Raw genomic sequence first — 24,882 nt, 5'->3', positions numbered from 1 at the left:
AGGCTGAACAACCCCAACTCTCCCAGCCTGTCCTTGTACAGGAGGTGCCTCAGACCCCTGATCATCTTAGTAGCGCCCCCTCTGGACCCGTTCAACAGCTCCATATCCCTCTTAACGTTGAGGATTCCATAACTGGGCACATTACTCCAGGCGAGGGGTCTCACAAGAGAGGAATAGAGGGGCAGAATCACCCCCCTCGCCCCGCTGGCCGCGCTTCTTGGGTGCAGCTCAGGATACGATTATCCTTGCCCGGGCCCCGCCCCCTCCCCTAGAGACCACGCCCCCTCCCCGCGCGTCCCAGGCCCCGGCCCCGCGGCCCCACGGCGAGGCCCCGCCCCTTTCAGAAGACCACGCCCCCTGCCCACGAGGCCTATTCCTCCCAGCTAGGCCCCGCCCCCTCCCGCCGAGGCCCCGCCCCCTCCGCTCAGTTCCCGCCGCGCGGCACCGCCCCCGTCCCGCCCCGGCGGCGCGGTGACGCAGCGGTGACGCCCGGCGGAGCTGTCCGCTCAGCACCGCCGGCATGCGCGGGGGCCGGGAGCGCCGCGCGCCGCGGGGCCGCCGCCGCGGGGCCGGCGGCGCAGGTGGGAGCGCGCGGGGCGGGGCCGCGGCGGCGCGGGGGCGGCACGTGGCGGGCCGGCGGGGCGGGAGCGGCGCGGGGTCGGGGCTTGGAGGTGGGCGCGCTGGGCCCCGCGGGGGAAGGGCTCGGGCGCCGGGTGTCCCGCGGCCCCCCCCCGCCACCGTCCCCGGGAGCGCGGCGCGGCGGCGGGGCGGGCGCGCGGGGCTCGGCGCGGCGCCCCCGGGACCCCCGCCCCGAACAAAGAGAGGGGCGGAGCGGCCCGGCGGCCCTTGCGGCCGTCGCTTAGCAACGCCGCGCCCGCCCCGCCGGCGCGGAGCCCGGGAGACCGGCAGGGGGTGAGAAGGGAGGGGGTCCGAGCGCGGCACCCCCCCCACCCCCGCGGGGGAACGGGGCCCGCGCGGCGGGGACACCGGGGAGCCCGGCGCGGGGGGGAGGGCGGCGGCGAGTCCCGGCGCCAATGAGCGGGCGCGGGGCTCCCCTAGCAACAGTCCCCGCGCCAATGGGCGCCGCGAGCCGCCCGCAGCCCGGCCCGGGGCTCCCGCCACAGCACGGCCTCCCTCTGCTCTGCCCGCTCGGCCGGGCTGTCCCTTCCCTTCCCCTTCCCCTTCCCCTTCCCCTTCCCATCCCTTCCCATCCCTTTCCATCCCATCCCCTTCCATCCCATCCCATCCCTTCCCATGCTGTTCCATCCCTGAAGGAGGCCTGTGAGAAAGCTGGGGAGGGACTTTTTACAAGGGCCTGGAGTGACAGGGTGGTAGGGAATTGCTTTAATTGGAGAGGGGAGGATTTAGATTCATCATTAGGAAGAAACTGTTGCCCAGGGAAGCTGTGGCTGCCCCATCCCTGGAGGTGTTCAAGGCCGGGCTGGATGAGTCCTTGGGCAGCCTAGTCTGGTGGGACATGTCCCTGCCCACAGCAGGGAATTGGAACTGGATTGGCTTTAAGGTCCCTTCCAACTCAAACCATTCTATATTTCCTTGATCCCATGCCATGCCATGCCATACCCATGCCAGCTGGCTCTGCCATACCCCATCCTGGCCCCCTTGGCACAGCCGGGCCAGCGGAGCCCCGCTTTCTCCCCTCACAGCATCGCCTGTCCCTGCCAGGGCTGGCACACCGCACCCGGCTCCGCGGTTAAAGTCCAATCCTGCTTAGCATCTCCCTGGGGGCTCAGGCAGGGCGGGCAGGGGCCCAGCGCCCGGCTGCCCGCTCCCTGACCGCCTGCTTCCTCAGGATTAGGCGCCACACTCAGCTTCCGTGGGGGATTTGGCCTGCTTCATATTTCTTTCCCCAGCTGGAGGGAGGGAGGAGGACGGTGGTAGGAAAGGAGGTGCTGGTGGAGCCCATTCCCGGCAGCAGCGATGTGAGGGGCAATGGAAAAGTGTGACTACAGCCTCTGCCCTCTTCCCTGCCCCTTCCCGGTGTCTGGTTTTGTGAGCCATCCTGAGCTTACTGCTCGAACATGGCACTTGGAAGGACCGGTGCTGGCATGGGGACAGCCAGTGACAATAGACCCAACCAAAACCAACTGAGCCCAGAAAGGTGCCAGGGGAGCAAAGGGATGCTGGCACCAGCTCCAGGTGGGAGCAGGCAGACGGCTGCTGTAATTAGGTTTAAGCTGGAGCTGGATCAGACTTTGTGGGGGATTATGACCCCTCCGTCTGTGTAGGCGCTGTGGGGGGCCTGGCAGCTGCCTGCTTAGTGTCCCAGCATGGCCATGTCATTACGGGTGAGCCCTTGGAGCTGCACCAGCCAGGGCTGGTCCCCCTCCGGCCCCATGGGTCGGCGTGGGAGGGCTGGATCCAGCACGGGGCCTTCTTTGTTTTCACAAGGACACTAGGAGCTGGAGCAGGGAGGAAAAGTAGCCAGAAATATGATTAGAGGATCGGAGAAAATGCCTTGGAGTACAAGCTTTAAGAGCTCAATCTGTTTAGCCTATAAAAATAGAAGACTGAGGAGTGACTTAATTACCAAGCATAATTACTTCACAGCCAGAAAATACCAGGTAGTGGAAGTCTCCCTTTAATCGGGCAGAGAAAGGGCGTTGGAGAGCCAGGGGCAGGAAATTGAAGCTCCAGACGAATCATAAAGTGCTGTGTCCCAGCAGCAAAGCTCCCCAGGGATGTGGACAGGCTCCCCAGGGACAGTGCATCCTTGCGAGCAGTCTGTGGGTGACTCAGTCTGTGCCCCCACAGGCAGAGGTGGATGAGGCTGTTTTTCCACTTCCTTCCTTCCCACTTGGGTCACAAGGGCCCAAAGTGGGTTTTTCGCAGCTGGGTGCCAAGTAGTAGGCATTGCCATCAAGTGTGCACCAGTAATGCCTCCATGTCCCTTCTCTCTCTCTCTCTCTCTCTCTCTCACCAGCTGGGGCAGGTGCCGAGGCACAGCTTTGCCAGCAAGCAATGGGGCAGGAGCAGAGATTTTGATGCCTCTCCCGGGAGTCCCCAGAGCCATGACTGCAACTGTGCAAACGCTGCGGTTCAAGCTGCTGCCGCATGAGCCGGGCCAGGAGTGGGGGCACAGCTGCCAGCAGGAAATTGAGCGTCGCTACCAGGTGGTACCCTCAGTGGTGTGCGCCATGTGCTGCCTCTTTGGCATCATCTACTGCTTCTTTGGTGAGTCTGGCAAGCCCAGCGGATGGTGGGACAAGCTGGGAGAAGGGCAGGAGCAGCCAGGGGGCTGCTGGCTATCCACCACCTGACTGCTGTGGTCTCTCTACAGGCTACCGCTGCTTCAAGGCCGTCATGTTCCTGACGGGGCTGATGTTCGGCTCCATCATCATCTTCATGCTGTGCTACAAGGAGCGGGTGCTGGACACGCAGCTGAGCGTGGAGGCCTCAGTGGGCATCGGGCTGGGCATCGGGGTCCTGTGCGGGCTGGTCACTATGCTGGTGCGCAGTGTTGGCCTCTTCATGGTGGGGCTGCTCCTGGGGCTGCTGCTGGCAGTGGCCACCCTGGTGGTGATGGAGCAGTTCTACCACCCGCCGACGGTGTGGATCCCCATTGCGCTGCTCCTGGGTGTGGGGATGCTCTTTGCCGTCCTCACCCTACAGTGGCAGCGCTTCTTCACCACCCTCTCCACTGCTGTCTTCGGCAGTGCCATCATGACCGTCACCGTTGACTATTTCATTGAGCTCTTCCTCCTGGTGCAGTACATCTACGAGCGCATCAAGGTGGCCCCTGCTCGCCCTGTGTGCTGGTACAGCTGGGTCATCCTGGGTATCTGGCCGCTCCTCACCACGCTGGGTGTCCTGGTCCAGTGGAAGGTCACAGCTGAAGGCTACTCCCACACTGAAGGTGCGTAGTAGCTAGAGGACATAGATACGGCGTCGGGTGGATGCAGGAGCTGGGGGAGCAGGGTCAGGCTTCCCAGTGCCTGGTTTGCATGCACAGCTAAGGACTTCGGGACTCAGAAGGGACATGGCATAGCAAGGGGAGGCCTGGGTGTACAAAGCTGGGGCAGGATTTGGGTGCTAGGAGAGTTTCAGTGTGCTCCCTGGAGCTCACAGGCCTCTCTACCCTGCAGTGATCATCAGCCGGCAGCAGCGCCGCGTACAGCTGATGCGCATCAAGCAGCGGGAAGACCGAAAGGAGAAGAAGAAGAAGCGAAGACCCCACCATCCGCCGCCCCACCAGCACAAAGCCCACCCACCTGAGCCTGCCTACCGCCGCAAGCCCAACCCTGTACGCCGCTTCGATGGGGACGTGCTCTCCCCTGTGAGTCCCGCACCCAGGGTACAGATCCCCTCCGGCCTCCACACGGTCCTTCTTTCTCCATGCGGGCAGGCTGGGGAGCAGAGAGGGGAGGGGTGCCTGGGTCCAGCCAGCATCTGGGCTTCTTGAGGAACAAGGTTGAGACATCCTGGGGGCTGGGCACTTCAGCTGGGGCTGAGCTGGGACGTGCCCACCATAAAGCACTTGAGCCTTTGCAACCAAATATAAACTAGTGGCCAAAAGCGCTGCAGCTGCAGTAGAAACAGGTCGTGGGCAAGGGGCGAAGCATGTGTCCAGGGAAGGAACAGGGAAAAGCATGGGCCCGGGGAAGGAACAGGGCTGTGCACCCTGCTGTCACCAGCCCCCAGAGGGCCTGAGTGCTGGAGCGTGTGGGATTGCACAGGGCTGCTTCTGGGGGACTGCTGCAGAGCTTAGGGTGGGATGGAGTGGGATGGAGTGCGCCGGGAGCAGGCCCCCCTTCACTTTCTGTCTCCCCTCTCCCAAGCAGAGCTACATCCAGAGTTTCCGAGAGCGGCAGACGGGGCCGGCCCTGAACAGCCTCATTGCCAGCACGCATGCCGTGGTGGACCTGGACTATGACTGCAGCTCCACCGTGCCCCTCACCACGGGCTCCGGCCCCGCCGTGCGGGTGTAAGCCAACCCAGTGACCTCGAGCAACACCAGCACCCCAGCCTGCTCTGGCAGACCCTCTGGGACAGGCAGGGCTGTGCCCTTGGCCTTGGGCGGCCATCTGTGCCTCAGGGCTGCGGATGGCAACCCTTCCCTGGGACATGTGGGACTTGGCTGGGCAAGCCTCAGCTGCCTGTGGAGCCCGGAGGTGCTGGGGGAGCCCTCCAGCAGGTGCTTAGCCGAAGGACCGGGGACACCGGCACCCACAGACGCATGGTGCAAGCGGCTCTGCTGGCGCAGGGCATCCCTGAGCCCCTGCTGTTGTGTGTTTCCCCATGGCCTGGACATGCTCATTCTGCATCCCTACATCTCCCTCCCCATGTTTGAGCTCCCATTTTCCTGCGAGCAGTTCCCTGCGCGTGCTCCCATCACAAAACCCCAGCGACTCCCCAAGTGCCTGTGCCCCACCTCCCTTCCTCTAAGAGCAGGTCCATCAGCCCTTGTCCCACCCAGGGATTCCCCCGAGCATGTATGCCCTGTCCCACTCTGGCCCTGAGAGCAGCTTCCAGGCAGTGCTTCCCAAAACCTGCCTCCTCAGAAGCTTCCCCTGCCCTGGACACTCCCTGTCCCGCAGAGTGGCTTGCCTCCCCGTCTTTTCCAAAGCTGGATGGGGGTGGCCCTGGGGCTGAGGCTGCCAGGGCCAGGTGGTTCCTGTGAGGATGCTACCCTGGGGTGATGCCACGTGCATCTCCCCAGAATGTTTTGATGGGAGATGGGATACTGGATCCAGCCTTTGGGCAGAGGCTGGGCTGCCTCAGGGACGTGGGGACCCCCATGGTATCAGAGGCCGTCGCTGTTTTGCTGGCGACTGGATTTTATAGTGGCCGGGGGGTGGGAGGGAACTGGGGTCGGGCCGAGCCTCCAGCCGAGGCAGGGTAGGGCAGGAGCCCCTGCCCAGAGCACCACTGCGGGCAGAGGCTCCCGCCTTGTATATATTACTCTTGCTGTGATTTGTATTAATTTATTACGGAGTGAGCCAGGACTTCCCCACAGCCAGGCAGGCAGGGTGGCAGCGAGACTGGACGGGGGTCTCCCCCTGCTTTGGTAGCCCCCCTTCAGCCCAGCCCGGCCAGCCCTGCTGCCCCAGGAACTGCATGTTTCTGCCAGGCAACCCAGTCCCTGCAGCGCCGCCGTCCCCCTTTTCAGTCTCTTTTGTAAATGTGCCAAACGCTGCTGAGGCCACGGCCACACAGTAAAGAGCCTTTCGGAGCCTGGTGTGCAGGGTTGGGGGCTGCGCCAGGGAGCAGGGGCGAGGGGGGACCCCGAGGGCTGGGCTCCCCAGGGACCTTGGGCTGGATAGAGCAGTGCCAGAACCCTTTCTCCTAACAGGACCCCAGCTCACTACAGTGGAAGAAACCATGTCAGAAAAAAGTACTGTTTAATGCAGAGCCCTGTGGCCAGATCAGGCTGGGGATGGTGTCCTTGTGTTCCTGCATCCTGGGGGAAGCGTGACCCCATCTCTCAGTCGTGGTGTCTGTCCATCTGTGTGCAGCCCCGGAGCACCACATCCCCACATCCTGGCTCAGCTCCCTGCGGGGACAATGGAAGTCAGGGAGAGCTGCAGCATGCACAGAGTCGGTGGGGCACCCGAAAGGAGTGTCAGAGCAAAGGAGGGCACAGACCCCTGCTGCCATATCCATCCTGCTCCCACCGCCCCAGTGCTTAGATCCTTGCAAGCAGTGGGATGTGGGGACAGGGCCTCCAGTGTCCCTCCACTGTGAGGCAGGGCAGCACTGCCAGCTCCCAGTGGTGACCCCCTGCGTGCCTCCTCACCCTCCACAAGGAGCCGGGCAGTGGAACGATCATCAAAGGCATCACAGGTGTATGAGTCCTCATCCTCAGGGCCTACACGGTGGATGATGAGTGTGCGGTAGCAGTCCAGGTTGCAGATCTCGTACTTGTCACCAGCGAAGATCTCGGTGTCCCCACGGAGCCAGCGCACCCGGCCTCGGGCATGAGACACGGTGCACTCCAACGTTGCCTTGTGCCGTGCCAGCACTGTCTTGTCCCGCAGGGGCTTCACGATCCGAATGGGCAATGCTGGTGGGGGAGAGCCAGCAGCATCGCAGGGGGAATGGGCTCCCACGGGACCCCTGTGCCAACCCCAGCACATCCCAGCCCCAGTGCCGGAGCCCCACACCAGTACCTTCCACCTGCAAGCTGGCCTCGGAGACAGCCGTCCTGGTAGCAAAGCGGATGAGTCCCGTGTCCTCAGGGCGCACACCACAGAGCAGCAGGAAATGCCGAGTCCCTGGGGAGAGAGAGCCTGGCTCAAGGCACAGCGATGGGCACCCATGGCAGGCCAAGGGGCAGAGACCCCCTGCTTTTACCACACAAACTCCCCTTGCCGGAATTTGCCCTTCCTAGACCCAAACTGTGCGCAGGGTTGCCTGCCTGGGGCAGGAGGGTGTGCAGCACCCCTGCACCCCCACCTTCTTGCCGTATCTTCACCGTGCTGGAGACCTTGATTTTTTCTCCATCCTGGAACCACTCGCCCGTCACATCCCCGTGCGACACCTCGCAGGTGAAGATGGCGTTGTCGCCCTCCTGCACCTGCACATCCTGCAGGTCTCGCACGATGCAGACCTGGCGCTCTGCAGGAGAGGGGCAGGTTGCCAGAGCAGTCGAGGGCAAGGGAGTGCAGGCAGCACAGCATTTGGGAGGTACAAATGCCCCTGGGAAAGGAGCAGCCGTACCCTGGACATGCAGCGTGGCAGAGGCCTGGCAGTCGCCCGCGTCGCAGGTGTAGATGCCAGCGTCAGCCAGCTCGCAGTGGCTCAGCTGCAGGACACGGCGCCGACCCGCTGAGTATATGCGACAGTTGGGCCCTGGCCGCAGCTCCTGCCCATCCTGCCCAGGGAAATGTGTGCTCAGGGGTGCAAGCAGGCAGCATCCCGCTGCTTCAGAGTCCCCCTTCCCCTGCCCACAGCCCTGGCAGGGAGGGCAGCGGCTGGGGGGCAAAGCAGGGGCAATGATGCAGCTGGGCACTGCTACAGGGGGTCGAGGCAAACCCTCACCTTGAACCACTTCACCTCCACACTGGGGCGAGACAGCTCACACTCAAAGCTGGCAACGCCTGTCTCCTGGACCCCCAGGTCCCGTGGGACCCTCACCATTGTGACAGGAGGCTCTGAGGAGGGAGGACATAGGAAGGGGAGGTTTAGTAGAATCATAGAATCACCAGGTTGGAAAAGACCCACCGGATCATTGAGTCCAATCATTCCTATCAATCACTAAACCATGCCCCTCAGCACCTCGTCCACCCGTCCTTTAAACACTTCCAGGGAAGGTGACTCAACCACCTCCCTGGGCAGCCTCTGCCAGTGCCCAATGACCCTTTCTGTGAAATTTTTTTTCCTAATGTCCAGCCTGAACCTCCCCTGTTGGAACTTGAGGCCATTCCCTCTTGTCCTATCCCCTGTCACTTGGGAGAAGAGGCCAGCTCCCTCCTCTCCACAACCTCCTTTCAGGGAGTTGTAGAGAGCAATAAGGTCTCCCCTCAGCCTCCTCTTCTCCAGGCTAAACAAACCCAGCTCTCTCAGCCATTCCTCATAAGGCCTGTTCTCCAGCCCCTTCACCAGCTTTGTTGCTCTTCTCTGGACTTGCTCCAGAGCCTCAACATCCTTCTTGTGGTGAGGGGCCCAGAACTGAACACAGGATTCGAGGAGCGATCTCACCAGTGCCGAATACAGAGGGAGAATAACCTCCCTGGACCTGCTGGCCACATCATTTCTGATCCAAGCCAAGATGCCATTGGCCTTCTTGGCCACCTGGGCACACTGCTGTTGTTGTGCCCCAAGTGCAGGACCTGGCACTTGGCCTTGTTAAACTCATGCCATTAGTAGGGGCAAGACACGGGCTTAGGGCAGTGGGGACAGGGAGCTGTGCCCAGGGTATCTCAGTACAGGGTGAGGGCAACACTTCATGGGGGCAATGCCATGAGCAAGCACTCATCACTGGTGTCTCAGCTGGGTTTGGACACCTGGCTGGAGGTTTTCCACTGCTGAGCTCACATATCTTCCCTGGAGGGACACCTTCCAGCATATGCCTAGTGTGGCCCAGCTCAGCCCTGGCATCTTCCCTGGGACTGTGTGGCTGCTGGATGGGCAGCACTGGTGTCACACATTCCTCCCTCCCCGGTGTCTGCCTGGTGACCGTACCCCGCACAAGCAGGCGAGCGCTGCAGCGCAGGTTGTCAGCGGTGAAGGTGACAGTTCCCGAGTCCTCCAGTGCCAGCCCCTCCAGTGTCAGGCTGTGACTGCAGCCCGTAGCACTGATCCGGCACGTGCTGCTAGGCTTCACCCGAATGCCATCCCGCGTCCAGACCCCGGGCACACCAGGCTGAGACAGCTCCAGGTGGAAGGTGGCTGTCTCCTTCTCGAAGGTCTCCACATCTGCCAGTGGCGTCTGTATTGACACTTTCCGGGCTGCAAGGGACCCATGTTCTTGAGCAGGTCCCTGCTCCACCCCACAGAGCCCAGCTCCCCGGTCTGTGCTTGCTGGACTTATCCTTTAAATCCAGCCCTTTTTACCAGGTGCCCACCCTTGCCCATTCCTTACCTCCATGCTCACCTCCCTGCTTGACCACCCCTTACAGCCAAGTACCAGCTCTGCCCACGCTTCCTCCTCCAGTCTGCAAAATCCTTGCAGCAGGCTGGTGCGCTCCCCATCCCTATCCTTATCTCCACCCTTGTCCTTGTCCCCGGCTCAGTCCCCAGTGTGGTACTCACGCTCCACGCAGAGCCTGGCCTGTGTGCGGTCATGCAGACTCTCGCAGCGGTAGGTGCCACGGTCGGCAGGGCTGACACGGTGGATGGTGAGGGTGCGCAGACGCCCCGACTCCTGCATCTGGTACTTGCTGCCTGGCTGGAGGAGGATGCCCTGCTTCAGCCACTGCACCTCGGCGGTTTCATGGCTCACCTCCACCTCCAGGCATGTGTCCTCATCCTCCTCTGCCACCATATCCTGCAGCTTCCGCACGAACAGCACCTGCGCCTCTGCACAGCCCATGCACGGGGGTCAGCATTTTGTCCCAGGGCTGTGCCGCCGGCTGTACCCCAGCCAGCTCCTGGCCTCTCACCTTGCACACTCAGCCGGGCTGTGCTCACCAATCCTTCAGCATTGGCAGTCACGGTGGCCGTGTTGCTCGTCTGACACTGCCGGAGGGTGAGGCTGTGGCACAGCCCACTTCTCGTCACCACCAGCAGCTCACTGGGGACCACGGGCTGGCCATTCAGCTGCCAGGTCACAACCACGTCCTCAGGGGATACCAGGCACTTGAAAGTGGCATCCTCCCCCTCCAGCACCGTCATGCTCTGCAGCTCCATGATGATCTCCACCACCCTGGGGACTACAGCCGAGGTATTTGGGCACAGCACCAGGTAACCCCCTGTCCTGCAGAAATGCTGAGCATCTGCACACCCTCCCGCATCGCTGTGCCCAGCTTCCCCACTACCCCAATGGCAAAGGAGTCCCTGGAGTGGTGGCCAAGCCCTTGGGAACAGCTCACCCTGCACCGTCAGCATTGCCAGTGTCCGGTCATCGTTGGACTCGCAGCAGTACTCGCCGGCATCCCCGGGCTCCACGCGGCTCAGCACCAGCGAGCGCTCTCGCCCCTCGGCCACCATCTGCCAGCGGGGGCCAGGCGCCAGCGCCCGCCCGTCCTTCCGCCACACCACGTCACCCCGCGCCTTGCAGAGCTCACACCACAGCACCACCCGCTCGCCCTGGCGGGCACGCACGTCTGACAGCCCACGCAGGAACTTCACCTGCAGCTCTGCACAGCAAACACCTCCGTGTTGGCACCTGCTGCCACCACGATGGGTGGGCCCAGGCACCCCCTAGCATCTCCTACCACTCACCTCGGACGCTCACGTCAAACTGCATCTGGTCGTGGGGGGAGAGGCAGGTGTAGACACCAGCATCCTCCTTGGCCACGTTGTGGAGGACGAGGCTGTGCACTCGGCCATCCCGACGGACCTCACAGTGCTCACCTGCCACTGCCACTTGCTGTGGGCCCAGCCAGGTGACATCAGCTCGCTCCATGGAGGTGACAGCAGAGAGCACGGCGCTGCCACCCTCCAGCACCAACAGCTTTTCTCGCTCTTCCCGCTTGTTCACGAACAGCACGGGTGCCTCTGTGCCGGAGGAACACCAGGCTTAGCTGTGCCTCTGCCAGTGGCACTGGCATGCCAAAGGGGGCATGAAGCATCCTGGTGAGGTGCAGGGGACCTCTCCTGCTCCTGGCATGGGTGAGGGACACTGCCAGGCTCACCTTTCACATGCAGTGTGAAATGCACCTCGTCATCACCAGCATCGCAGAGGAAGATGCCACTGTCCTGCAGCTCCACTTGCTTGATGGTGAGGCTGCGTGCGGGGCCCTCGCTGCACACCAGCAGCCGCCCACCTGAGTGCAGTGTCTGTCCATCCTTCTGCCACTGTGCCACTGCTGTCTCCGGGACCAGCCGGGCCACCAGTGTCACACTGTCCCCCTCCAGCACCTCCAATGGGCTCTGCGCATCCTCCTTGTTGACAATGCACACAGGTGGGGCTGGTGGGGAGAGGGGACAAGGTAGGGCTCAGAGATGTCCCCATAGTGTGGGACAGCTCAGGAATGGGACTGCTGCACATGGAGAGGCAGCAATGCCCACAGTGAATCTCCACGGGGCAAGGAGTGTTGTGGAGCTGATGGGGGTCATCGTGCATCCAGCTGTGCAGGTTGTGAGTGCCTGGGGGTTGCTCTGGGGTTGGCTGGGGGTCCCAGTGGGGCATGCATGCAGGCTGTCGGGGTATGGCAGCTCAGGGTCCCCTCAGCAAAGGGGCTCCAGGCAGGGCTGGTGGCAGAGCCCATTGTTCCTGCATCCCTCCCGGAACAGGCAGCTCAGCAGCTGGGTTGGAGCCATTAATTTTGGTGTCCCCATGGTCTCAAATGCCTTGCTGAACAGCAAGGACACCAGCCTGCGCCAGGTCCTTTTCCACCCTGTCCAGCCCTGGGTCTCCAGCTGATAAGGGTCCCGGCTGAGCTCAGGCCTTGGCAGCCAAAGCAGGAGGAGCGGCGCCTGGGAGACAGCCAAGGCTAAATTTAACCAGCTCCTGGCCAGAGGAGGCAGGGGGGATGCGTCGTGCCATGACCCTGACATGCCGCTTCCTGGCTGATGGCTCCTGTGAGGTTGGGTAAAGGGATCCTGCCTACCCTTGCCATGCTACTGCACTGGTTCTTGCCATCATCAGGGTCACAGAGGTGTCCCCTCCCCTCACCCAAGGCTACAGCACGATCCCACTGTGCTGGGGGGTCCCTGGGATGCTGAGCTACTGCCTGCTCACCCGACACCTCCACACTTGTCACCGCACGGTCGCTGACGGCATCGCAGATGTAGCACCCTGAGTCGCTGGGCTGTGCCCCATGGATAGTGAGCTGCCGCAGAGCCCCACAGGCCTCGATCTGCACCCGCTCATCCAGCTGCACCTCCTGGCCATCCCGGAGCCAGCGCACAGTGGCATCGGGCCGGGAGAGCTCACAAGCCAGCACTAGGTCCTCCCCAACCACCAGGCAGCAATGCTCCACGGCGCCTGTGCTGCCCACAATGGTCACTGGTGGCTCTGGGACTGGAGAAATGGGCTGTCACCACAGGAGAAGCAGCCCGTGCCAGGTGCTGCAATGGCCGGATCCTGTCTGGACCTCCTCTGGCTGCAGCTGCGTAGTGCAGGGGTTTCCACAGAGCCCCACTCTGGGTGCAGCCTGCTCCCAAAGTTCCCCCCACCAGCTTCCCCATGCTCACTGCCACTCAGCCCAGCCCTCCATCAGCCTGGCAGCAGCCAGGGACCAACCTCAGTCCTTGCCCTGCTGGCTGGCCCCCAGGACTTCCTGCTCACCTTCCACGGTGACGCAGAAGATAACGCTGTCATCACCAGTGTCACAGAGATATTCCCCAGCGTCCCTGCCCGTGGTGCCCAGGATGACGAGGGAGCGACGTGCCCCATCCTCCTCCAACCGCACATGCCCTGTGTCCTGCAACTTCTCCCCATCCTTGTACCACTTCACCTCCCCATGGGCGTGTGAGAGGTGCACCTCCAGCACCAGATCCTCCGTGGCCCGGCAGTGCCGGCGGGTCGGCAGGACATCCCTCTCCAGGATCCTGACCAGTGGGTCTGCAGCACCCAACACCAACAGAGCTGGGGTCTCTGGGGTCCGTGCACCCAGCACCCCCACCAGGTTCTCCCCCAGCCTCTTGCTTACCCAACACCTGGACGGTAAATGTCACTCTGTCATCAATGGCATCGCAGGTGTATTTTCCGGAGTCCTCAGCTCGGGCCATGGGGATGAGCAGGCGGCGGTGGGCACCCTCCTCCTCAAGGACCAGGCTGCCCCCAGCCTCCAGCCTGACCCCCTCCCTGGCCCAGTGCACGGGTGCGTCTGTGCGGGACAGCTCACAGCCCAGCATCACCGTCTCCCCAACAGACACTGTCACAACGGGGGGGGGTCTGCAGGGCTGCAGGATCCTCACCGGTGGCTCTGCAAGGATGGCATGGCTGTGGTGCAAAGCAGCACAGGGGCAACATGGCCCTGAGGACACCTCTGCCCCAGACAAGCGCACGCGCTGGGTGGCCCAGCACCCAGGGCCACCAGACCATCATTATGGAAGAGCTGGTTCCCCTCACCCAGGCTGGGAAAGACCCCGTGGGCCAGGGCCCCATCAGCACCTCCCTGCTCCCGGGTCCCCACTGACCTAACACCTTGACATCAAAGGAGACGGCCTCATCCTTGCTCTCACAGATGTACTCGCCCGTGTCCTCTGCGCTGCTCCTGGGGATGAGGAGGACACGCCAGGCCCCCTTTGCCAGCAGCAGCAGGTTGTCACTTTCATCAACCTCCAGCCCATCCTTGAACCACCTCACAGGAGCATCCAGCACCGAGAGCTCACACTGTAGCTCCAAGCGTCCTGGTGCCTGCACTTGCAGCTCCAGCGAGCGCTGTGGAGGGTGCAGGATCCTCACTGGCGGCTCTGCTGGGATCGTGGAGAAAGGGTGTGAGACCTGCTCTGTGCACAGCTCCTGGTTCTGCTGTCCCTACTTACTGTCACCTGCATCCCTGTCCCTGTGGGACTGCGCAGATGCTACAGCCTCTCAGCCCAGTACAAAGATGCAGGAGCTACTTGAGGGCAGGGGCAGCGGGCACATGGTGCCAGCCCAGCACAGCTGGAAGAAGGCTCCCACCAGGCCCTGGGTGATGCAGCTGCATCCCCTACCCTGCGATGCTGAGGGCAGGCGGCAGTGCTGGGGACCTCATGGCACAGAGCTGGGGTAACACTACCCTTCCCATGACATCCCTGTTGTGCCACCAACCTGTCACGGAGATGTGGTAAGAGACAGACGTGTTCCCAGCTTCACAGATGAACTGCCCTGAGTCCTGTGGCTGGGCACAGGGCAGCACCAGCCGGCACCACGGCCCCTCCTGCTCCAGCACTAGGCTCTTGCCTGCCTCCACCTCCTCCCCATCCTTGTACCAGTGCACCAAAGATGCCGAATGGGACAGCTGGCACCACAGCTCCACACGCTGTCCAGCTACATAGGCATGAGGGCCCTCCTCATTGGAGCCGATGATCCTCACTGGTGCCTCTGCCAGGGGACACATTGCGGGGATGACACTCAGCTGTAGATGCAGGGGAGCCTCACGTGAGTACAGGCACCCTCTGGGCAGCTCACCCTTCACTGTCACCCTGAAGCTGGCAGCATCATCCCCAGCATTGCAGATGTATGTCCCTGAGTCGGACAGCACGGCTGCAGGGATGTGCAGCCTCCGTGAACATCCCTCTGAGCTGATGGTGAGGACCTCCGATGGGACCACGGACTTGCCATCCTTCATCCAGCAGACAGGGGCACCCAAAGGGGACACCTGGCACTCCAGCAGCACAGGCAACCCTTCCAGCACCTCCTGGAGCTGCTCTGCCTCAGGCACCGGGGCAATACAGACCTGCGGGGCTGAGAGGACCAAGACCCTGTGTCACTTGGCTTGCACTCTACTTGCCCTGGGGCCAGGGGCCAGGGTAGTCCCAGCCCTGTGGCAGTGGCAATTGAAAACCAAAGGAGCACCAGGGCTGTGGTGTGAGGCAGCATAATCCATGGGCAGGCAGCACGGCTGTGCCCTGGGTTGCAGAGGGGCAGTGTGGCACAGGGCTCTAGGAAGAGATGGAGCAGCTGACCTGCCCCTGCCCACATCGCCATACCGCCCACGGGCACCGGCAAGGACCCGCTCACAGATCTGGTACAGAGGGAGAAGGGGGAGAGGGCTGTAGCTATGCATCACACCCACCTGTCACAGTGACAGTGTAGAAGACAGAGTCTCCACCAGCGTCGCAGACGTACTCCCCAGTGTCCTGCGGCTGGGCACAGGGCAGCACCAGCTGGTGCCGTGGGCCCTCCTGCTCCAGCAGCAAGTTCTCACCCACCTCCACCTCCTCCCCATCCTTGTACCACTGCACCAGGGCCTCTGGACGGGACAGCTGGCACCACAGCTCCACGTGTTGACCGGCCACATAAGCATGGGATGCCTCCTCGTTGGAGTCGACGATCCTCACTGGTGCCTCTGCCGGGGAGAGATGGGGGGCACAGCTGGGATGTAAAGGCCAGAGCAGGTGACAGCGGCAGTCACAGCCCTGTGTGGAGTGATGGCTTCATGGGCTCGTTGAGTTTAAGGCTGGAAGGCACCACCTCAAGCCCTGCATCCTGCATAGCACAAGCGTTGGACTGCCCTGCCCAGGGCTCCCTGTGCTCCTCACCCATCACACCCTGGAGGACCACCCAGCTTCCAGCATGGCTTTAAATCCCTGCAATGCCCTGGCTCCCACAGTACCTCACTGCACATAACACAAGTGTCTCATTAGTGAGTCCCAGCACTGCTAATTGCCATCTGTGTTGCCAGCACTGACCTCTGTGGCAGCCCTGCTGATGGTTGCCCACCCTTTCATCTATCCGTGTTTTGGAGGCTGCCAGGTCCCTCTCGGTGCTTCTTGTCTTGGCCCAGACCCAGGCATTTGCTCACACTGCGTTGCAGACATGTGGCTCTCTTGCAGCCAGCACCCTCACCCCTCTGGTTCACCAGGACCCAGGACACCATACCAGATCACGGTGCCCACTGAACACCACCATTAATGGATTACACACAGTGTGCCACCGCTCACATCTCCCTGCTAACTTAAGTCAAATCTCTAAAGCCAGAAGGTCTCCCAGTACAAGTATGAAGTGACCAGCCCTTCTCTGTTCTGGGCAAAGGTCAGGATGCATCTCCAGCCTGCAGCAGCCAACACTGCCTGAGCAGCCACACACATTGCAGTGGGCTGTAGCTGAGCTGGACTGTGCTATGATGCTCAGCTTGCCCACAGCTCTGGGTAGTACAAGGCACAGCCAGCACCAGAGCATGCTGGTGGCTGAGCAGTGACCTGCTCTTCTCATGACCAATAGCTGCCCTGTGCTGGGTCTGGGCTGCACGCTTCCCAGACAGATTCCAGCCGCAGTGCCCGGGCTCAGCAGTGAAGCGCAGCCCCACAGTGCGGGACAGCAGTGCGGCGCCAACGTGCGGCACTCAACCTGCACCACGCTGAGCCTGCATCCGCCCGGCTCCCTGATCAAACACTCGGCAGGTGCCTGTCTCCCTGGATCTGCTAAAAGCAATCATGTCGCTGAAGTGTAGCTGGATGTGTTGAATGGCACCGAGGCGAGGAGGGGGTGGGATTGAGCCATCGGTGAGCAGCACTGCTCTGGCCCCAGCCCTGCAGCCAGCTCACAGAATCACAGAACCACTCGGTTGGAAAAGACCCACTGGATCATCGAGTCCAACCATTCCTATCAAACACTAAACCATGCCCCTCAGCATCTCATCCACCCATCCTTTAAACACCTCCAGGGAAGGTGACTCAACCACCTCCCTGGGCAGACTCTGCCAGTGACCAATGACCCTTTTTCTGAAAATTTTTTTCCTGATGTCCAGCCTAAACCTCCCCTGGCAGAGCTTGAGGCCATTCCCTCTTGTCCTTGCCCTCCCTCAGAGGGAGCCCCAGCCCTTGGCAGCTGCCGGAACATCCAGAGGCCTGCAGGGGTGGCCAGGCTTGAGGCAGGTGGGCTCCCTGCCACAACAGCCCCAGAGGGACAGCTGGGATGCCTCGGGAAAACCCAGGCATGCCATGGCAGTGCGCTTGTAGCAGTCAGATTGGCACTTGTGCCAGAGAGGTGCCAGTCTGAGCCTCTTGGCACCCACACCGAACCCTGTCGGTGACACTGATGTCCAAAGCTGATCAAACTGAGTCAGCCTCTCTAAGACCCTTCTGTTGGAAGTTATGCAAAGCTGCTCAGCCGAAAAGCTGAACTTCAGCAGATGGTGTTTCCCCACTGCACCCTAGGGAAGCTGAGCTCTCCCTGCCCCACACCCCCACAGGGCAGATGACGTCTCCTGCCTCTGCCTGGAGCATATGCTGCTTGTCCTTCCCAGTGGTGATATTGCCTTTGTCACACTAAAACTGTTTGTTCTCCACCCTCTCCATGGTCACCACTTCACTGACTCTTCCAGCATCTCTCAGCACTCGTCCCATCTTCTCTCCTACATCCTCTGCCATCAGCTTTGACACTTTGCCATGTATTAACACCGCTGAGAGGTTTTACCTCTGTGGTCACGGAGCCTTTTAACTGGGCTTTAGCTCTGCCCCCGGCTGCCTTCCTGTGGTTGTAGGATTGTGGGTTTGGGGGCCAGTAAGGGGAAGTCTTTCACTCGCTTTCAGCTTTCATTACCCTCTGCCAGCCAATGATGCCAGCAACCCTTCCATGAACAGGGCAGCCACCACAGGACGTTGTCCCACTCACACACAGCAAATACCACCCAATCATCGGTATCCAGGCAACCGCTAATTTTCAGGTCAGCAATTAACACTGTCCATCAGAGCGAAGTCTGACCATGAGTCACCCTACACCAGGTGCCGGGCACTTGTATCCACTATTTTTAGGATCTCTGAGGAGGGCTTGTTTACTGGCCATGGGAGAGGTTGGGCAAATACCCCATTATAGGGGTGCTGGGTGCCAGCCCTCAGGCACACGAGTGTTTTGGACCAGCAGAACAAGCTGTCCCCTTTGCCAGTCAGTCTGGGTGGTTTTATGCACCAGAGCTGCTGCAAAGACCCTGCCCACCAGACCTGGTGGTGAGTATGCAGCACGACCATCTCTGATGAGCATCCCCAACCCCGGAACAGCAAGCAACAGTGGCACCAACAGCGACATGCGCTGTGGCACCCTGCACTGCCAAAGAAAGTCCCCCAAGAGACCAGTGACCCAACCAGTCCATTTGCATTACACCCACCTGCCACAGTGACAGTGTAGAAGACGGAGTCTCCACCAGCATCGCAGACATACTCCCCTGCATCCTGTGGCCGGGCACAGGGCAGTACCAGCTGGCACCGTGTCCCCTCCTGCTCAAGCACCAGGTTCTTGTCAGCCTCCACCTCCTCTCCATCCTTGTACCAGTGCACCAGGGCTGCTGGGCGGGACAGCTGGCACCACAGCTCCACGCGTTGACCAGATGTGTAGGCATGGGGGTCTTCCTCATTGGAGCTGATGATCCTCACCGGTGCCTCTGACGGGGATAACGTGAGGCTCAGCATGGATGCCCAGCTGTTGGTACCCATGGAGCCCCATCATGGGGGCGAGGTGAGGGGCAGGAGCATCGTCAATAAGTGGGGCCCAGGCTCCCACACACAGTCCTCAGCTCACCGGTCACAGTCACCACAAAGCTCACAGCATCATCCCTGGCGTCACAGGTGTACGTGCCAGTGTCCGAGAGACCTGCTGAGCGGAGGAGCAGCCTCCGCACACAGCCCTCTGCCTGCACTGCAATAACATCGTCCAGGGGCACAGCCTCACCATCCTTCAGCCAGCAGACAGGGGCATCTGGAGGGAACACCTGGCACTCCAGCAGCACGGGCATCCCTGCTGGCACTTCACGGAAACGCTCAGCATCAGGCACTGGGTCGATGTGCACCTGTGGGGCTGAGAGACATCATGGAGGGATGAGAAGCATCCTCCAGCATAAGAGGCCCTGTTTCTCTTCTGGCAAGACCCCAAGGCAAGCGCCGTGCTCACCTTGTACATGCAGCGTGGCTGAGTCCCGCACACTGCCAGACACGAAGGTGACCTGGGCCCCGCTGTCGGCCAGCTGTGCTCCCTGGATCAGCAACGAGTGCTCCATCCCATGCTGTTGCAGGCTGTACCGGCCACCAGACTCCTCTCCTTCCTCACCCAGCCTGGCACCGTTGAGGAACCAGGCACCGTTCACCACGGCCGACAGCTCCAGGGAGAACAGCGCATCCTCACCATCACGCACTTGCGCATCCTGCAGACCCCTCTCCAGGCGAGCTGCCGGGGCTGGAGTACAACTAGACTCAGTCCCAGCAGGACTGACCAGCAGTGTGCCGAGGCAAAACACACCAGCTGGCTCCTGGGGAGAGCCAGGTCCCAGGCAGGGGTCCCCAGAGCAGCCCCCTCACCAAGATGCACAGAGCCAGGAAAATCCACGGGGTCACTCCTGCCATGCTCATTGATGGCACAGACACGGAAGCAGTAGTCGGCCTCGCGGGGCACGCTGTCACCCAGCACCTGCACACGGCCGGGCAGGTCAGTGGCGAGGCACTGCACCCACTCACCCCCTGCTGCCTCCCGCCGCTCCAGCAGGTAGCGGCTGGGGGGGTGGAGGTGGGCGTTGGGTGCGGGACACCATGTCAGCAGGGCCATGTTGCTCTCCGCCACGCTCATCTCAGCTGCCACTGGCGCACTGGGTGGGTCATGCTTCACACCTGCAAGTAACAGCCCATATTGCCTGCTTGGGGACAGCAGTGACGCTCCCGGTGGGGTGACAGAAGGGCTGAGTGGGGTTACACAGCCTGTTTCTCTGGGGATCCTCTCTCCAACAGAGAAGATGGAGAGGATAGTCTTGGTCCTGTGTAGCTGGTCACAGAGGTTTGTGAGTGCCAGCAAATCTTGGGCCCTGGAGCCCTGCTAAAAGCCCCCTTTCTCCCCCAAAAGCCATCACAACATCACATTCCAGGTATAGTGAGTGCCCATGCCTTCTGTTCCTTGTGTTATTCACCATGAATGGGCAGGACAGAGGATTTAGGGCACCTCCAAGCCTGGGACTTACACTTGACCCGGAGCTGGGAGGACGTCTGTGACTCCGCAACAGCAAAGGAGATGATGCCCGCGTCCTGGCGGGTGACGTGCACCAGCACCAGGAGGTGTGTCCTGCCAAAGCTCTTCAGCACGATGCGGGGTGACTCCTGCAGCTGCAGCCCATCCCGGCTCCAGCAGATCCCCTCCAACTCATCCCGCGTCTCCACACAGAAAACTGCATTCTCACCCTCCATCACATCCAGCTTCCGCGGCAGTCGTTTTGTGATCACCCCTATGGGAAGAGACTCGTGAGGGCTGGGGAGGGATGGTGGGGAGTGCTGTGGGCTCCCTGGGGTGAGGGGGAAGGAGGTCGAGGAGGGGCAGCAGCAAGCACCACAGTCAAATGGTGAGAAACAGGTGCAGTTGGCAGTGGGTAGCTTAGGAAGGAGGGGGATAGGAAGGTAAAGCCATGCCACCAATGACCTGTCCCCACCTCGGACAGAGACCTCAGCGATGCTGCGTCCCTTGTCCTTCATCTGGCAGAGGTATATGCCATCATCATCAGTACGGGCGTCACGGATGGTCAGGCGCCGCAGCACACCTCGCTCCTCCATCACATACTTGTGGCTGGGCTGCAGCTCCCTGTCCTCCAGGTACCAGGAGGTTGGGATGGTCTCCAGTGGCACCTGGCACTCCAGCACCGCGTCCTCCCTCTCTGCCACCTCCACATCCGCCAGCTGCACCTGGAACCGCAGCCGGTGCTCTGTCGTGAGGAGACAAAGGTGCTGAGGGTGCGTGGGGCACAGCGCCTGCCAGCAGCCCTTTGCTTGGGGTGTTCCCAGCTTGCACAGTGCTGAGCCTTGAGCTGTTCTCTTGCCCATTCTCTTCTCTTTGGCCCACATGGGATGGGAACTGCCGGGAAGCACAACTTTCAGAGTCAGGGGAACCAGGGCACAGGCTGGGAGACCTAGCAATGCCCTGACATCTACCAGCAAGTTTTGGGGGGTGCAGGAACACGCACACCAGGACGCAGTGACTGGCATCCCAGCAGAGAGGAGCATCAGAGTGCAGAAGGGATGGATGCACCCCAGCAGCGGGCTGTCCCCAGCTGGCAGGGTGGTGCTGGGAGACACGGCTGCTGCCAGCACAGAGACTTGGAGCCGTGCCCTGCGGGGCTGCCCGCCAAAACCACTCAGCACTTCCAGGGGAATTTGTCACCAAGGCACTGTTCCCCCTCCCCACTCACAGCTGGAAACCACAGCCCTCCAGAGGTGCTGCCTCTGGCTCACAAAGGTGCGGAGCAGGGAACAGCTGGGCCAGTGGCCCCAGCTTCCAGCCCACAGCTCCAACCAGAGGAGCCTGGGGTGACCCCAGTTGCACAGGGCAGGAGGGACCCTGGGGGTGCTGGACTTGCACACAGACCCATCCCTGTCAAACAAAAAGCTCCAGATCTCTCTGGCCCAGCTGCCCCCAGCAAGGCTTGGGAACACTCCTACCTTTCACCTGGAGCTGAACCGCGCTGAGGGTCTGGCCAGCGGTGTTGGATGCGGTGCAGACATACAGTCCCTGGTCCTGGGGTTTGCAGTACAGGACCTTGAGGATGAAGTAGCCCTCCCTGTCCTCGTAGACAAGGTGCCTGCGGCCAGGGGTGACGGGCTCCCCATCCTTCTGCCAGACGATCTCTGGCTTGGGCTTGCCAGTGATGTAGCAGCGAAATTTGGCGTGCTTCCCTGCACTCACGGTGAACACCTTGGCTCCTGGCACTCTGGCTGGCACCGTGCCGTTGGGCACCCAGGTCTCTGGTGCCACATGCCGTCCTGCTGTGCGCCACCTCTGCTGCTGCCGCTCTGCCCGCAGTTTGGAGCCATCAGCAGGACAGCCATTGGGAAGCCCATCTCGCAGCACCTGGGGTTCAACCAGGAGCATGGCAGCAGCTAGAGCCTCCTGGGAGCCGCTGCGTGCCCGGCACACGTACACCCCTCCGTCTGGGGGCCGGGCACCAAACAGCTTCAGGAAGTGCCAGTCCTCGGGCTCCTGCCCCACCATGAAGTGGCTGCTCTCAAAGAGGTCAGAGAGCTTGCGCCCATCCTTCTCCCACTCCAGCGCTGGGCAAGGCTGCCCAGACACTCTGCAAGTGAACATCACATCCTCCCCACGGCACACCCGCGTGGACGAGGGGGCAACAAGAAAGGTGGGCGCCTCGCCACCTGAGCATTTATCCTCGTCCTGGGGATCTCCCTCCTCCACTTTGAGTGTGGCAGCAGCATAGGTCTCACCAACACTGTTCCTGGCCTTACAGATGTAGAGCCCGCTGTCCTGCGGAGTGGCGTGGGACACTAGCAGGCTGTACAGGTCTCCCTTTGCATCCACACAGAAGCGGCCTGAAGACTCAATCGGGGTCTTGTCTTTCTCCCAGAGGATGCTCGGCTGGGGGTCACCTGTGATCTGGCAGCTCAGGACCGCGTTGGCACCACTTTGCACCGTGAACGCACGCGGATAGGACAGGAACCTTGGGGCTCCCCTGAGACCTTCCATCACCACCTCCCCAAGGTCACAGCAGGAGGCTGCCCAGAGCAGCAGCGGAGATCATCAGCCTAGGGGGATGCAGAGACCAGGGTTGGGGCTCGAAGGCCAGCTGAAGCACCACCAGGGGGGACCTGCGCTGGGAATGAAGCCCCCAGCACCAAGCCCATGCTGCAGGAGCATCATCCTCTGTCTGAGCACACCAGCTCCACTGGATACGCTCCCGTCTCAGACCAAATCACCCATTTCCCAGCCCAGCGGTAGTAGAAGGGGTGATACAAGGTGGCTCTTCGCACACTGAGGGGCAGGGGTACCCATAGGCCGGGATGTCTGCCCCAGTGTCACAGCGGGGACCGCTGCCTAGACGAGGAGCACGGGCAGCTGCTCACTGGGTGCGGGGGACGGGGATGGTGGAGGCAGGACAGCCCCAGCCCACCCCTTCCCCACCCGCGGAGCATTCCTGCAGTATCGGGTGGTGGCAGAACCGCATTCCAGCAGCATCTGGGCTGGCTCAGCAGGCAGGTGCTGACACGGGGCTGTCGTGGGCAGGAGGCTCCCGGCTGGATCTGGGTGCTTCCTCACAAGATCAGAGGGCCAGGGGAGCAGAGGGACCCCCCTGCACCCCACCGTCACACGGCAGAGCCGGGCCCTGGGACAAAGCAGAGCTCCTCTGGGAGCAGGTCTTCCTCCAGACTGTGGTTCCACAGGCAGGATCCAGCCCTTGGTTACTCAAAACCTCTCCTGGAAATAATCAGTTCCAAAGGACAGAGGGAAGGCTGGGGAGATGGCTCCTGCTTCCGGAGGGCATGGCCTCCATGCCCAGCGCTGTGGGTAGCTGTGCCCCTGGTCACGGGCAGCAGTGGGGCAGGGTGCTCCAGGCTTCCTCAGGGCAAACGCACCCCAGCCCCAACCCGCACCATGGATGGGGCTGGTGAGAGGCATCGGCCTCCCTCAGGCAGGGCACAGGGAAGAGAAGCCAAAACACCCCCTGGGTGAGCCTAAGCGGATGGTGAGAGAGGGCTGGTCCCTGAGGAGTGGCAGGGACTAGGACCAGCTTCTCCTCTCAGACCCCTACCCCTGGGTCAGTGCATCCTTTCAGCGCCACCTCAATAGCCACGTTCCCCAGGCCCACGGGCCACCTCACGGCAGCTCCCGCAAACCCACACAGCCCTGATAGCTGGGCCACCCCGCTGCCCCCTTCATCCACCCCCTTCCCTGGTTGCCCTGCCCCATATAGTCCCACAGTCAAGTGCCCCGTAAACACACACCTCGCTCTGCCACCTCTCCCCCGTGTCTCCCAGCACCGGCACCAGCTCCTGCTGCTTCCCCCGGCTCCGCTCCTGGGTGTCAGCAAGCAGGGACCAAATGTTACAAATGCCTGCAGCTGCTGTCCCCAAAAATACCCTCTGATGACACACTGGTTGATAAGATTGAGCCTGCTCCATTCAGCGCCTCGCTGGGGCAGGGCTGGCCTATGTATAGCAGCCTGGTGGGACAGGCATCCAGCCCAGAGCGGGCAGGCAGCGCTGTGCCTCTGGAGCCCTGCAAACCTGCTCCAGCCTGGGTGCCGGGACACCCTGCAGAAGGAGGCAACATACCATGGGGCGTGCGTGGCATGGGGGGCACAGTCCGGCATGCACAGCATGGGGTGGGACACCAGGCTGCAGCGGGATGAGACATGCCGCACGGGACGTGCTGCTCGAGGTGGGACGTGCCACACTGGATGCTGTGCGAGATGCCAGGCTGCACAGGATGGGATGTGTTGCACTGGCCACGCTACGTGGGATGCTGGGCTGCAGGAGGAGTCTGGTGGGGGGTGCAGTGCAGAGGCTGCCCTCCACCCTGCAGCGCAGGCAGGGCTGCTGGGTGGGGGATGTCTGGAACTGTTGCAAGCCCCAGGCAGCACAGAAACCTCTTGTCATCTTTACTTCATATCCCCAGGGCCTTGCCAGCCTCCAGGCTGCCCTGAAGATGCCACAGACCCTCATCCAGCCTACCCTCATCCAGGACCCCTCCTCGTGGCCTGGCCTCCTGCATGAATTTGGGCCATTCCAGCTATCCCTGGCATAAGAATGCCCAGTCTACACCCAACATATCCCATATCCTGGAGCCTGACAGGGCTCAGGACCGCATCAAGTCCCTGCCCAGATGTCCCTGCTGTGCACAGCCACTGCCACCTTCCACTGCCCTCCCAGAGGTCCCAAACCTGCAGCTCCTCCAGCACGGGGGGTGTCCAG

At 61.9% G+C, this 24,882-nt stretch overlaps 2 protein-coding genes across 7 annotated transcripts; one reads left to right on the top strand and one right to left on the bottom strand.

Moving 5' to 3' along the window:
- Window positions 1–443: 443 nt before the first annotated feature.
- Window positions 444–6,190, top strand: TMEM198 (transmembrane protein 198). 2 transcript variants are annotated; one of them, XM_069861255.1, is made up of 5 exons: window positions 444–581; window positions 2,942–3,192; window positions 3,299–3,874; window positions 4,104–4,294; window positions 4,800–6,190. In XM_069861255.1, the coding sequence occupies exons 2-5, from the start codon at window positions 3,003–3,005 to the stop codon at window positions 4,944–4,946; spliced, it is 1,104 nt and encodes a 367-aa protein (XP_069717356.1). In that variant the 5' UTR covers window positions 444–581; window positions 2,942–3,002; the 3' UTR covers window positions 4,947–6,190. The 2 variants fall into 2 exon arrangements, with proteins under 2 accessions (XP_069717356.1, XP_069717355.1); XM_069861254.1 differs by having other exon boundaries at window positions 4,104–4,312.
- A 152-nt stretch (window positions 6,191–6,342) lies between these two features.
- Window positions 6,343–24,028, bottom strand: OBSL1 (obscurin like cytoskeletal adaptor 1). 5 transcript variants are annotated; one of them, XM_069861249.1, is made up of 27 exons: window positions 23,914–24,028; window positions 21,619–22,716; window positions 20,616–20,885; window positions 20,154–20,414; window positions 19,504–19,809; window positions 19,100–19,381; window positions 18,731–19,006; window positions 18,321–18,593; window positions 15,291–15,563; window positions 14,684–14,959; window positions 14,324–14,596; window positions 13,708–13,986; window positions 13,218–13,493; window positions 12,854–13,129; window positions 12,305–12,586; window positions 11,256–11,531; window positions 10,843–11,118; window positions 10,491–10,757; window positions 10,062–10,331; window positions 9,712–9,978; window positions 9,142–9,408; window positions 7,999–8,111; window positions 7,678–7,831; window positions 7,414–7,575; window positions 7,128–7,232; window positions 6,755–7,021; window positions 6,343–6,511 (listed from the first exon to the last, which is right to left on the bottom strand). In XM_069861249.1, the coding sequence occupies exons 2-27, from the start codon at window positions 22,655–22,657 to the stop codon at window positions 6,504–6,506; spliced, it is 7,074 nt and encodes a 2,357-aa protein (XP_069717350.1). In that variant the 5' UTR covers window positions 22,658–22,716; window positions 23,914–24,028; the 3' UTR covers window positions 6,343–6,503. The 5 variants fall into 5 exon arrangements, with proteins under 5 accessions (XP_069717350.1, XP_069717351.1, XP_069717352.1 ...); XM_069861250.1 differs by having other exon boundaries at window positions 13,708–13,983; XM_069861251.1 differs by lacking the exon at window positions 12,854–13,129.
- Window positions 24,029–24,882: the final 854 nt, after the last annotated feature.

This window comes from Phaenicophaeus curvirostris, chromosome 7 (assembly GCF_032191515.1).
Source record: "Phaenicophaeus curvirostris isolate KB17595 chromosome 7, BPBGC_Pcur_1.0, whole genome shotgun sequence".
In the NCBI taxonomy this organism is placed as follows: domain Eukaryota; kingdom Metazoa; phylum Chordata; class Aves; order Cuculiformes; family Cuculidae; genus Phaenicophaeus; species Phaenicophaeus curvirostris.
This window is presented reverse-complemented; position numbering and strand designations above follow the sequence as displayed.